General features: G+C 50.2%; 1 protein-coding gene across 5 annotated transcripts in view; it reads left to right on the top strand.

Moving 5' to 3' along the window:
- Positions 1–75: 75 nt before the first annotated feature.
- The window catches only part of CEP95 (centrosomal protein 95), a 39,912-nt gene continuing 27,618 nt past the window's right edge, over positions 76–12,369 (top strand). For 3 of the 5 annotated variants that reach the window (XM_008149414.3, XM_028157358.2, XM_028157359.2), the window contains exons 1-3: positions 76–271; positions 1,682–1,810; positions 8,103–8,210. In XM_008149414.3, coding sequence (XP_008147636.1) covers positions 253–271; positions 1,682–1,810; positions 8,103–8,210 — 256 coding nt within the window. In that variant the 5' untranslated portion in view covers positions 76–252. Of the gene's footprint in view, positions 272–1,681; positions 1,811–8,102; positions 8,211–12,369 lie in introns of those variants that run through there. The other 2 variants (XM_054709610.1, XM_028157364.2) reach the window with 2 other exon arrangements.

Genomic DNA, 12,369 nt, shown 5'->3' on the forward strand with positions numbered 1-12,369 from the left:
CTGATAATCCCTCAGCGCGATCTCGCCTGAGGAGAATAGTATCTAAGGTCCCCCAAACCGCCGCCTCGGCGCGCGCGGCGAGAGGAAGTGCTCTGATGACCAATCAGCAGCGAGAAGCCGTTTTACCGTTCCTCCCTTTCTCACCCCTCCTTTCCTTCCCCTCTCCGTTCTGTGCGTGCGCCGTGCGACCCTTCCCGGACACCGTCCCTCGCGCGCCCAGCTCGGATTCCGGCCGCGACCGGCCTCTGCGACATGGCCGGCTCAGAGGCTGGTGAGTCTCGGTCTGGAGTCCGGGTTTGTGTGGACTAAAAGCCTTCCAAGTCCCCGGACGCCCCTGCCCGCTTTATATTGAGACCTCAGGCCAGCTCTACTAGGTCTGGCTCCTGACGGTCTCCCGTCGTAGTGGACGTGTTCTCTGGATAGGGTGTCTCAGCCCAGCTCTGTCCGATGGGGGGCCGGGGAGTGGATTGGGGGATAGGGGTAGAGAAGGCCCGTGGGACGCCCGCATCCTGGCTGCAAAAAGCAGTGGAAAGTTTCTGCCCCGGACTCGTATTTCTCTGCGGAATCTAGCCGCTGTCAAGGTGCTCTCTGCTCTTGCACTGTGGGGACCGAGGTCGTACCTGCGTCCGGACTTGGAAGGAATGGCACTTACAAGAAAGATCTGTCGGTGCCCCTGCCAAAGTAGAAGGGTTGTGCGTTTTTCTCGTTAGTGCCCCGTTACTGTCTTTGTCTAGCTCCGCTTTTGAAAGCGACTTGATCCGGTTGTCTAGGACGCTTTCACCTTTTCTCCAGGACGGCGTTCAAACCAGTTGTCATGGTTTGGTCATGTGTGAGAAACGGGCATGGGAGAGAGGGAGATGATGTGTCTTTAACACACAATCACACACATGTCTAGAACATATTGAAGGTAATCGAAGACAGAATAAAATAACTTTCCCTTTAATCACCAATCACTTCAGGGAATATATTTCAAGGTTTTTAAGCTACCTTGGTCGAGAAACCTTAGAAATAACTTCGCTAATTCCAACAATATGGGTGGGGGAAGGGTACACAGGAAATTTAAACAGTATTGGCAATATGCTAATTCTGAATTTAGGGACTTTTGGTGTGTATTTTCCATATTTCCTTTAATATAATCAAATATAAAAAACTAACAAATGCACTAATTAATGTTGGACAGCCTAAGTTAATCACTACCTATTTGGGCACCAGAGAAATTCTGTCTTGCACAAGATAAGTGGATAAAACTATGACTAATGCTATTGGGAATTTGAAACAACATCCATTAATTAGTTTCTAGTAGCCTCAATAGCATTAACATGTCTTGTTTGGGACATAATCCCATTTACTTGTAAACATGTTCTAAATAAAAAAAAAAAAAACACTAAAGTATGGCTTGCAAATAGGAACTACAGTAAATAACAAGATTTAAGGTTCCAAACAGTGAATATTGGATTTGCATCATATTTTTGACTGCACTGGAATTATAGCAGTCTGGAAGACATTCCAAGACATTAAAAAATCATGCCTTGGAGGGTCTTTGAAATTCTGTCATAATCAAATTTCTTATACAGAGTTCAATCCCTATTCTTTGTCAGTTTTGTGAGGATTGGTGTTTTAAAAATGTATGACTTTTTCTAGTGCTATTTAAAGCTGAACTTTTCCCTATCTTTCCCAACAGAGTGGGTAACGGTTGCCAATAATCTTCTCCTGAAATGTCACATACACCTGAGGATACATGAACTAGAAGATTGTGATGCTAATGTCTTTATTGCTCTTTATCAATCCATTTTGGGAGAAAAGGTACCAGGTAAGGATACTAAAAAGTGGGAGTAATAATGTTTGTATCTTGAGCCAGAAGTTTCTAGTGCCTTTAGTTAGAGCCTATAGTATTTATAAAACCTTGAGTTTTCTCTTTGTCTACATGTTATTTCTTCTAAATTATTGCATTTATTTCTGTAATGATACCTTCTTAGACCAAGGCATAATAACAGCGTAGGTCAGATCTTTTTGACTGGTCTTGGTCATCACTGTTTAATCTAATCATGCTAAATGCCCTGTGAAAGTCACACCTTTTCTGTAAATGTACCTTCAGAGGTTCTAAAATTGAGTGGAACTTAAATATTTGTCAGGTTCTCTTATTTAACCAATATTATGGATAAGAATTGGTATTTGTACTGTATCCTTGGACATTCAGTAAGTCTCCTTTCACACCTGTTGTGGGTTTTTTTCTCTCATTGAAAGGAGCCCATGATTATTGGTTCAAGTCTCACCCTCATGTATTGCCTCACTTATTATCATACTAGAGGCCCGATGCACGAAAATTCATGCAGGAGTAGGCCTGCCTTCCCCAAGCTGCCCGCACTGGTTTCCCTCTGGGACCCCGGCTTCCCTCCTCCTGCTGCTGGCAGGCACCCAGGACTCGGGCTGCCTGCAGGCACCTGGGACCCGGGCCGCTTTCCTCCTGGCCCAGCTTTGTCAGGAAGGACATCTGGAATTGACGTCAGTCTAATTAGCAAATTACTCTTTTTTTTTTTTTTTTTTTTTATTTTTAATTTCTTTATTGATTAAGGTGTCACATATTTGTCCTCATCCCCCCATTCCCATCCCACCCCTCTCCCCACGCATGCCCCAATCCCCTGTTGAACTTAACCGTTGGATAGGCTTATATGCATGCATACAGGTCCTTTGGTTGAACTCTCCCTCTCCCCCCACCCTCCCCCTACCCTCCCCTATCCTCCCTCTGAGGCCCGATAGTACGATCGATGCCTCCTTGCTTCTGGTTCTGTTCTTGTTCCTCAGTCTATGTTGTTCATCATTTCCCCTAGATGAGCGAGATCATATGTCACTAGATATATACTAATAAGAACTGAATGTGAGACGAGCAATAATAGTTATGCTGACAGGCAAATGAATCAATCTGTAGCGAGCTTCCCCCTGGACCAACAGTTCTTTTGAGACCCAATTTCAATGTCCAGTAGTTCCTTATGTGTACATGTCAGCACTGACCCCTCAGCTCTGGATGGTGGACAAATGGTGGTAATGGAGGTCCGACTCCCTCTGGTTTGGTCTCGGCCGAACCCAGGGGCACGGCGTCACCTGGACTAAGGGGCACGTGGCCTCACCCATACCCAAGGGGCGCGTGGTCTCACCCGGGCCGGGGACCCAGCCTCACCCGGATGGATCCAGGGGCGCACGGCCTCACCCGGACCCAGGATCTGGCTTCACCCGTACCCAGGGACGCTTGGCCTCTCCCAGACCCAGGGGCACGTGGCCTCACCCAGGCTTAGTTGCACAAGGCCTCACCTGGTTCCAGGGACACATGGTCTCTCCCGGACCCAGGGACGCTTGGCCTCTCCCAGACCCAGGGCCACTTGGGCTCACCCGGGCCTAGGTGCACGAGGCCTCATCCGGATCCAGGGACGCATGGTCTCACCCGGACCCAGGGACGCTTGGCCTCTCCCAGACCCAGGGGCACGTGGCCTCACCCGGGCCTAGGTGCACGAGGCCTCACCCGGATCCAGGGACACATGGTCTCACCCGGACCCAGGGATGCTTGGCCTCTCCCAGACCCAGGGCCACTTGGGCTCACCCGGGCCTAGGTGCACGAGGCCTCACCCGGATCCAGGGACACATGGTCTCACCCGGACCCAGGGACGCTTGGCCTCTCCCAGACCCAGGGCCACTTGGGCTCACCCGGGCCTAGGTGCACGAGGCCTCACCCGGATCCTGGGACACATGGTCTCAACCGGACCCAGGGACGCTTGGCCTCTCCCAGACCCAGGGCCACTTGGGCTCACCCGGGCCTAGGTGCACGAGGCCTCACCCGGATCCAGGGACACATGGTCTCACCCGGACCCAGGGACGCTTGGCCTCTCCCAGACCCAGGGCCACTTGGGCTCACCCGGGCCTAGGTGCACGAGGCCTCATCCGGATCCAAGGACGCATGGTCTCACCCGGACCCAGGGATGCTTGGCCTCTCCCAGACCCAGGGGCACGTGGCCTCACCCGGGCCTAGGTGCACGAGGCCTCACCCGGATCCAGGGACACATGGTCTCACCCGGACCCAGGGATGCTTGGCCTCTCCCAGACCCAGGGCCACTTGGGCTCACCCGGGCCTAGGTGCACGAGGCCTCACCCGGATCCAGGGACACATGGTCTCACCCGGACCCAGGGACGCTTGGCCTCTCCCAGACCCAGGGGCACGTGGCCTCACCCGGGCCTAGGTGCACGAGGCCTCATCCGGCTCCAGGGACACATGGTCACACCCGGACCCAGGGACGCTTGGCCTCTCCCAGACCCAGGGCCACTTGGGCTCACCCGGGTCTAGGTGCACGCGGCCTCACCCGGATCCAGGGACACATGGTCTCACCCGGACCCAGGGACGCTTGGCCTCTCAGACCCCGGGGCACGTGACCTCACCCATGCCTAGGTGCACGAGGTCTCACCCGGATCCAGGGACACACGGTCTCACCCGGACCCAGGGACGCCTGGCCTCCCCCAGACCCAGGGGCACGTGGCCTCACCCGGGCCTAGGCGCACGAGGCCTCACCCGGATCCAGGGACACATGGTCTCACCCGGACCCAGGGACGCCTGGCCTCCCCCAGACCCAGGGGCACGCGGCCCCACCCGGGCCTAGGTGCACGAGGCCCCACCCGGATCCAGGGACACATGGTCTTGCCCGGACCTAGGGGTGCGTGGCCTCTCTCAGACCCAGGGGCACGTGGCCTCACCTGGACCTAGGTGCACGAAGCCACCCGGACCCAGGGGCGCGTTACCTCTCTCAGACCCCTGGTCGCGTGGTCTCACCCGGATCCAGGGGCTCACGGCCTCACCCGTACTCGGGACCCAGCCTTACCCGGATCCAGGGGCCCACGGCCTCACCCGGACCCAGGGTTCAGATTCGCCCGGACCCAGGGGCACATGGCCTCACCCGAACCCGGAGTCCAGCTTCACCTGGACCCAGGGGCACGTGGCCTCACCCAAACCCAGGGGCGTGAGGCCTCACCTAGACCCAGAGGCGTGTGACCACATCTGAGTCCAGAGGCTCGCAGGCTCGCCTGGACTCGGGTCTCAGCGGGGTTTCGTCTTCTTGATCCCAATTCCTGTTGGTCAATTCCCTCTCAGCAATTCCTTCGGTCATTTTCTCAGAGCTCCAGGGCGGCTGCCGCAGAACTCGTTGGGCGGCGGGCTCGGCAAGGCTCCGGTGTGGGCTGGTCCGGTGTCGCTGCATCGGCCCTTGGGTCTGCAACGGTGGCCAGTCGCTGAGCGTGCGCACCTGGCCACTTCGGGGCATTGAGATTCTTGAAGGACTCGGAGGTCAGCAAGCACGGAGTCTCCCACCCCATGTCTCCCAGGGGCTCGTCTGTCCGTGCTCGGCAGCGAGTGGAGCCGTCCCCTCAGCCGGAGACCGCCGGGGGAACTGCGCCGAGCACGTTCCAGGCCGCCATTGTGTCGCCTGAGCCATAGTTCTTAAAGTGTGGACTTTGGGTCACCGGCATCAGCATCATCCTGCGTACCCCTCTCTTTTATTCTAGTTGTAGAGCATCTGCTCAGCCAACCCCCCGGTCTTTCTGGCTGGTGTCTGCTCTGCTCTCCCGTCGTAGTCTCAATATTGTTGTGGTAGGCAACAATCAGGCTGCCGCCCTATGTCTCCATCTTGGTCCTCCTTTGTACAGTTAAGTCTTGATTGTTGTTGGTGTCACTGGGAGGAATTGTCCTCCAGGCCAATTGGCCGTGAGGACCCTCTTTGTCTATATAGGAAGAGTTGCTGTGCAGGAGACATGTTTGTGGGCCGGGTCTTGATGCAGCAATGCCTTGGCGCTCACTGAGTCTGCCTCTAGAATGCCTCCCTTATGCAAGTGATTGAAATCTGGTGTCATCTCCCACCAACCACTAGATGCCCTCGTTTCTGGGTCTCCAATGTAGTGTGGGTCAGCCACTACCTGAGGCACTCAGCAGGAAAAAGCTTCTGCTCAGCTTGGCTGGGGCGGAGCTACAGGGTGGAGCCTACAACCTTGGCTTCCTGTCAGCCCCGCCCTATGAGGCTCCTGTGTCTGTGTCCCTCTGTATTCCTTGCAAACACCTCTGAGAGAAACGCGCCCTGGAGTTTCGCCCACTGCCAAACAGTCCAGTCCCTCCCCTAATGAATCTGGACTCCCAGATTCTCGCCTGGAACTGGGTTTCAGTGTAGTTGGAACTGGGTCTCAGCGGAGTCTGGCGTCCCTGTCTCCTTCCCAGCAGGGCCACCCAGTGGCGCAGGCAAAAGTCCGTCCTCTGCGCACCTTCCAGTGCGCGCGTCTGGAGCCGCCGCTTCTCTGTGCCTCCGCCACCACAGCCCAAATTCATTCCCCCAGCGTGCGCCTGGCTTCCCATGGTTTCGCCCGGAACTGGGGTTCAGTGCAGTCGGAACTGGGGTTCAGCACGGTCCTGAGCTTATGTCTCCTTCCCGCTAGGGCAGTTCAGTGGCGCAGGCAACAGTCCGTCCTTTGCGCCCCTTCCCGTGCGCGCCTCTGGAGCTCTGCCTTCCCCCGCTCCTCTGTGCCTGCGCCCCACAGCCCAGATTCATTCCCCCAGCCTGCGCCTGGCTTCCCAGGGTTTCACCCGGAACTGGCGCTCAGTGCAGTCGGAGCCGGCGCTTAGCACACTCCGGAGCCTTTATCTCCTTCCTGCCAGTGAACGCTGGCCAGGCCGTCAGCCACCCCTTCCTCTCCGGCTCCATCCTCCCCGCAGGCGCGCGTGCTCGTGTCTCCGCCAGTTTCTCCATACCTCAGGCTTTTACGGCTCCCCCGATTGTCCCCGTGGCCTTCTCCTTCCCCCCAGCTGTGGGCATTTCAGTCCGCCAGCTCTCCTGTGGTTCTGGACGATGTCTGTTCTGAACTCTAGTTGTGCCTTTGAAATTGTTGTGCCCGGCTGCAGGTTAGGTGTTTCACCTATGCCGCCATCTTGGTTTCTCGCAAATTACTCTTTTATTATTATACTAGGGGCCTGGTGCACGAAATTCATGCACTGTGGAGGGGTCCCTCAGACCAGCTTGCCCCCTCTCACATACTGGGAGCCCTCAGGGGATGTCCTACTGATGGCTTAGGCCCGCTCCCCATTGGGTGCAGACCTAAGCCGCAGTCTGGCCTCCCTTTGCGGGAGGCGACTGGGCTGATCAGGGGAAGACGCCAGCCCAATTACCCTGCTGCTGCAGCCACTGCCAGTCACTGAAGCCGCCAAGGTATTTTCATCAACACGGACTCCAGTCCCTTCACCATGAAAAAATGACAACTTTCTTTAGGCATTTTCAAGATGTCTTTCATAAGATATGACATTTCTTTCTTTATTTTCCTTTTTATCCTCTTCTGGGGATATGTTTCCATTGATTTTTTCTCTTCCCTCTGATCCTCCGCCTGAGGCTTTAGGCTTGGGAAGGGGGCCCCCCCGCACCTCTGATGGCCGGCTGGGAGTGGCCTGGGTGCTGAGGAGGTTCCCAGGACCCAGGTATGTATGCAAATTAACCACCATCTTTGTTGGGTTAATTTGCATACTCACTCTGATTGGCTGTGGGTGTAGCAGAGGTATGGTCAATTTACATGTTTCTCTATTATTAGGTAAGATATATCATCTCCTTGAATTTAGGGACCTTTTTATCTTTTTTTAGCATGGTGCTTAATGTAGAGCATCATATCCTATATAATATAAGGCTGATATGCAAATTGTCCCCTCGGGAGTTTGACCCACTGGGAGTTCGACTGCTTGCTATGATGTGCGCTGACCACCAGGGGGCGGCACAGAACAAAGGAAGGCCCCGATCGGCCCTGATCTCCAGCCAGGCCTAGGGACCCTATGAAATTTCATGCACTGGGCCTCTTGTGTTCATATATTTACTAAACTATATTCAATCAATAAATAGTCAACCAATAAAGATTCTACTGTGTGGAATTCATGTATGCTCTGTTACCTTTATCTGTACTTTTAAAAACCTGTTCTATTTGGGGCAGAGTTTACTTTTGTGATAGGTGAGCTTATTTAGAAGCCTAATCAGAGACAGATGAAAATATGGACCCTCATAGATGCAAAATCATGTAGCTTTCTCCCTCTCCTCTCCTCCCCCCAGACCTCATAACTAATCCCAGAAGTCAAGAGGATGAAGCTCACAATGTACAAGCAGTAATTGATTCTTTGGCCTTGGATTACCTACAGGTCAGCTTGTCTCACATAACAGGTTGGTATATACTTAACCATCAGATAATTTTGCATTCTACTAACATAACTTGTTTAGAACCCTAGACATTGTTTAGCAAAATTACTAAGCTTATGATATAGACCAAACAACAAGATTGAGCCAAGACAGCTGACTGGGTATAGTTAAGGCAGCCACCCTTGAGAGCTTTTCTAGGACAGTCAAAACATCCTATATAATAAAGAGCTAATATGCAAATGGTCATCACACCCTCACGCCGTCACGGTTCAGACAGTCAACATTGGGGAGAGAGGAATGGGGATCAGCCAGGCTGTGGCCTGGGAGAGGGACAAGCCTCCTGCTCTGCAGTCCTGGGCACCAGCGACTGCACCTGCGCCTGTGGCCAGGAAAGGGACAAACTGTATGCCCCGTGGTCCCAGGCACCAGAGGCTGGGGCTGCAGCCCAGGAAAGGGACAAGCCACCACCCCATGGTCCCTGCAGCTGCGGCTGGCCTGGGTCCTAGGTGCCTGTGGCCGTCCAGAGGGAGGGAAACCTGGGTCCTGGGTGCCTGAGACTGGCTGGAAGAGGGAATCCTGGGTCCTGGGTGCAGGGCAAGGCAGAGGTGGTTAGGGGTGATCAGGCCAGCAGGGGAGCAGTTAGGAGCTATCAGGCCAGTAGGGGAGCAGTTAGGGGCGATCAGGCAGGCAGCCAGAGGTGGTTAGGGGCAATCAGGCAGGCAGACAGGCGCACGGTTAGGAGCCACCGGTCCCTGATTGCGAGAGGCAGTTAGACATCCCCCAAAGGGTCCCTGATTGGAGAGGGTGCAGGCCGGGCTGAGGGACCACCCCCTGCCCCCGCACAAATTTCATGCACTGGGCCTCTAGTTGAGTTTATGATTTATCTGGGTCCATAGTCCTAGCTGGTAGTTTGAAGTGTGATTTTTTTTTATTTTAAAGCTACCATGCTGCTTGTTTGTAGTAGCTAAGAAACAGATGTCCATTAATGGCAACAGGTTAAGTAAATTATGGTAGCTCCAAAGAGGGAGCTACTCTGCAGGTAATTATGATGCTCTTTATGTACAGTGTTCCATGTTAGTGAAATAATCTCCAGTAGAGTGTGAGAAAAAGGTGGTGTAGTTACAATGACAATATGTAGAGTGTGCTGTTATTTATAAATACAAAGGTAGGGACAACATATGTGCAGTTGATTTCATGCAGAAGGACAGAAACCCATGATACTGTTTGCCTCCAATAAGAGGAACTAAAGGGCTCCAGGACAGGGAGGATGAAACTTTCCATTGTATGTCTTTTATACTTTTTGAATTTTGAAGTGTGAATATTACCTATTCAAAATAAATGAAACTGTAAATTGTTTTTGAACCTTTCTCTTAGAGTGAATTATTTCCAGCTAACAAACAGAGGGTATCTTGAAGACTTGAAACTATATTTAAATCACTTAAGAGAAGGTTTATATTGTTGATCTATTCTTTGGCAGTAGTTAAAGGAGATAAATGTTAATCAGGATAGGTCATTTACATCTCTTAATTTGATATTGACAAGAACAAATTTTTGTAAAAATACTATCTTAAGTTTTTGAGTACAGTTCTAGGTGAGTAAATGTGGTAAATTAGGTTTGGAAATAATTTATTTTGAGGGATAATCCTGGGGTTTGTTTCCCTGTTCTTTTGCAACTTAGAATCGCTTTATCACTGGAGTAGGGCAATTTCTAGTATTTGTGCTTTTTAAACATACTATATAGCAATGCTGTGTCTGCTTACAGAACTTTTTTTATTGTAGAACTTCCCCTGATAACTCATTCCCACCCCATGAAAAGTTGCAAAACTGCTTACCTCTTCCAGTAGACTGCAAAGCAGCTTTTTACTCCTTGTGTTTTGTTTAAATCGGTTTCCATGAATTACTGGATTCTGGCAGGCAGTCTTAGTTGCTGGGTTGACAGAGTATACACCCCTTCCTGGAAACTGTGAAGTCCTAAGTATGCCCTTGGGTATACCTGTGTGTCTTGTTAAGCCAGAAAAACATAAAGCTACAAGATTTCTGTTCAGTTGTTTTAAACACAAAAAATCTGTCAAATATTGTTTGACTAGCAGTATTGCAAAACATTAAGTTTCTAGTTGGTTTTGCATCATAACTAAAGTTATAAATGGCTAGATTCTCTCAAATATCAAATTTCCATTCTGCTTCTTCCATGCTACTTTGAACACATGAGAATGCCAGGCATGATGTCCCATCTTGAGTGTCTCAGAATTAAGTTTGTCAATACCTGATGTTGATTGGAGTTTATCTTATGGGACATTTAACACGTCAAGTTTCCATGCTTTTAGGAACCCATTTCTTGTGAACTTTTTCAATTTAACTTTTATTAAAAATCTATTCTGGGCCAGGTGGTGTGCTAGGTACTATTTCAAGATTAACTTATGGGCATAAAGTGGATGTGGTGGGAGATGAAGCTGGAGAGGTTGAAGATGAGGTGAGATTAAAAAGGGTTTTATAGCCCTAGCTGGTTTGACTCAGTGGATAGATCAGCCTACAGACTGAAGGGTCCCAGGTTCGATTCCAGTAAAGGGCACATGCCTGGGTTGCAGGCTCGATCCCCAATAGGGGGCATGCAGGAGGCAGCCAATCAATGATTCTCATCATTGATGTTTCTCCCTCTCCTTTCCTCTCTCTGAAAGCAATAAAAAAAAAAAAAAATGTGTGTGTGTGTGTGTGTGTGTGTGTGTGTGTGTGTTTTAAGAAGTGGTTTATATGTTGGGAGCCGCCGAAACCGGTTTGGCTCAGTGGATAGAGCGTCGGCCTGCGGACTGAAAGGGTCCCAGGTTCGATTCTGGTCAGGGGCATGTACCTTGGTTGCGGGCACATCCCCAGTAGGGGTTGTGCAAGAGGCAGCTGATCGATGTCTCTCTATCATCGATGTTTCTAACTCTCTATCCCTCTCTCTTCCTCTCTGTAAAAAAATCAATAAAATATATTAAAAATATATATATATATATATGTTGGGAGCCATTGGCAGTTTGTTATTCGTTTGTTTTTATTGATTTAAGAAAGAGAAACATCAACCCTAACTGGTAACCGAACCCACCACCTTTGGTTTTTGATGTACAGAGATGAGGCTCAAACCAACTGAGCCACACTACCAGGGTGCATTGATTGTTTGTTTGTTTGTTTGTTTTTTGTTTGTTTTTGGTAATTCTCACCTGAGGATATTTTTTCCAATAATTTTTAGAGAGTGGAAGGGGTGGGGTAGAGAAAGAGGGAGAGAAGCATTGATGTTAGACAGACACATCAATCGATCAATTGCCTCCAGCAAGCATCCTGGCTGGGCCTGGGATAAACCTGCAACCCAGGTATGTGCCCTTGATCCTGAATTGAACCCTCCACCCTTCAGTGGTATGCACACCAACACTCTACCACTGAGCCACACCAGCCAGGGCCCATTTACAGTTTTTAATTTTTAAAAAATGGTATGATCAATGCACAATGAATAGGAATTAAAATATTTGAAAAAATTAGGAAATCTGATTAAAGTATCCCAACACATTTTTTATTGTTTTCTTTTTATACTTTTTTTTAAAAATATATTTTATTGATTTTTTTTTTTACAGAGAGAAAGGGAGAGGGATAGAGAGTTAGAAACATCGATCAGCTGCCTCCTGCACAGCCCCTACTGGGGATGTGCCCGCAACCAAGGTACATGCCCTTGACCGGAATCGAACCTGGGACCTTTCAGTCCGCAGGCCGACACTCTATCCACTGAGTCAAACCGGTTTCGGCTTTTTATTCCTCTTTATTGCTATTATCTCCAAAAATCCACCATCTAGGAGTAGGATTCCACAATCTGAAACAGTGTTCTCTCCTGCCATTTTTTTTCACCAGCCAAATAAAGTTCTGCTTAGCTGTTTTATACTTTGGTATAAATTTTATCAGAGCATGTTTTCTTAAGTCCATTTATTTTGCTTCTTGATAAAGGAGGGAATATGCCAGTGAATTATCAAACACCATATTCAAGCCTACCCTCTTTGTTTGTTCAGATATACTCAAGTATCAGGAAATTGATGTTTTTAGTACAGTAATCCTTGAGCAACACAGGAGTTAGGAGTGCCAATCCTTGCGCAGTCAAAAATTCAGGTATAACTTAAGTTAGCACACCACATATGCGGATTCCCAACCACGGACAGAAAAT

Source organism: Eptesicus fuscus, chromosome 20 (genome assembly GCF_027574615.1).
Source record: "Eptesicus fuscus isolate TK198812 chromosome 20, DD_ASM_mEF_20220401, whole genome shotgun sequence".
Taxonomy (NCBI): Eukaryota; Metazoa; Chordata; class Mammalia; order Chiroptera; family Vespertilionidae; genus Eptesicus; species Eptesicus fuscus.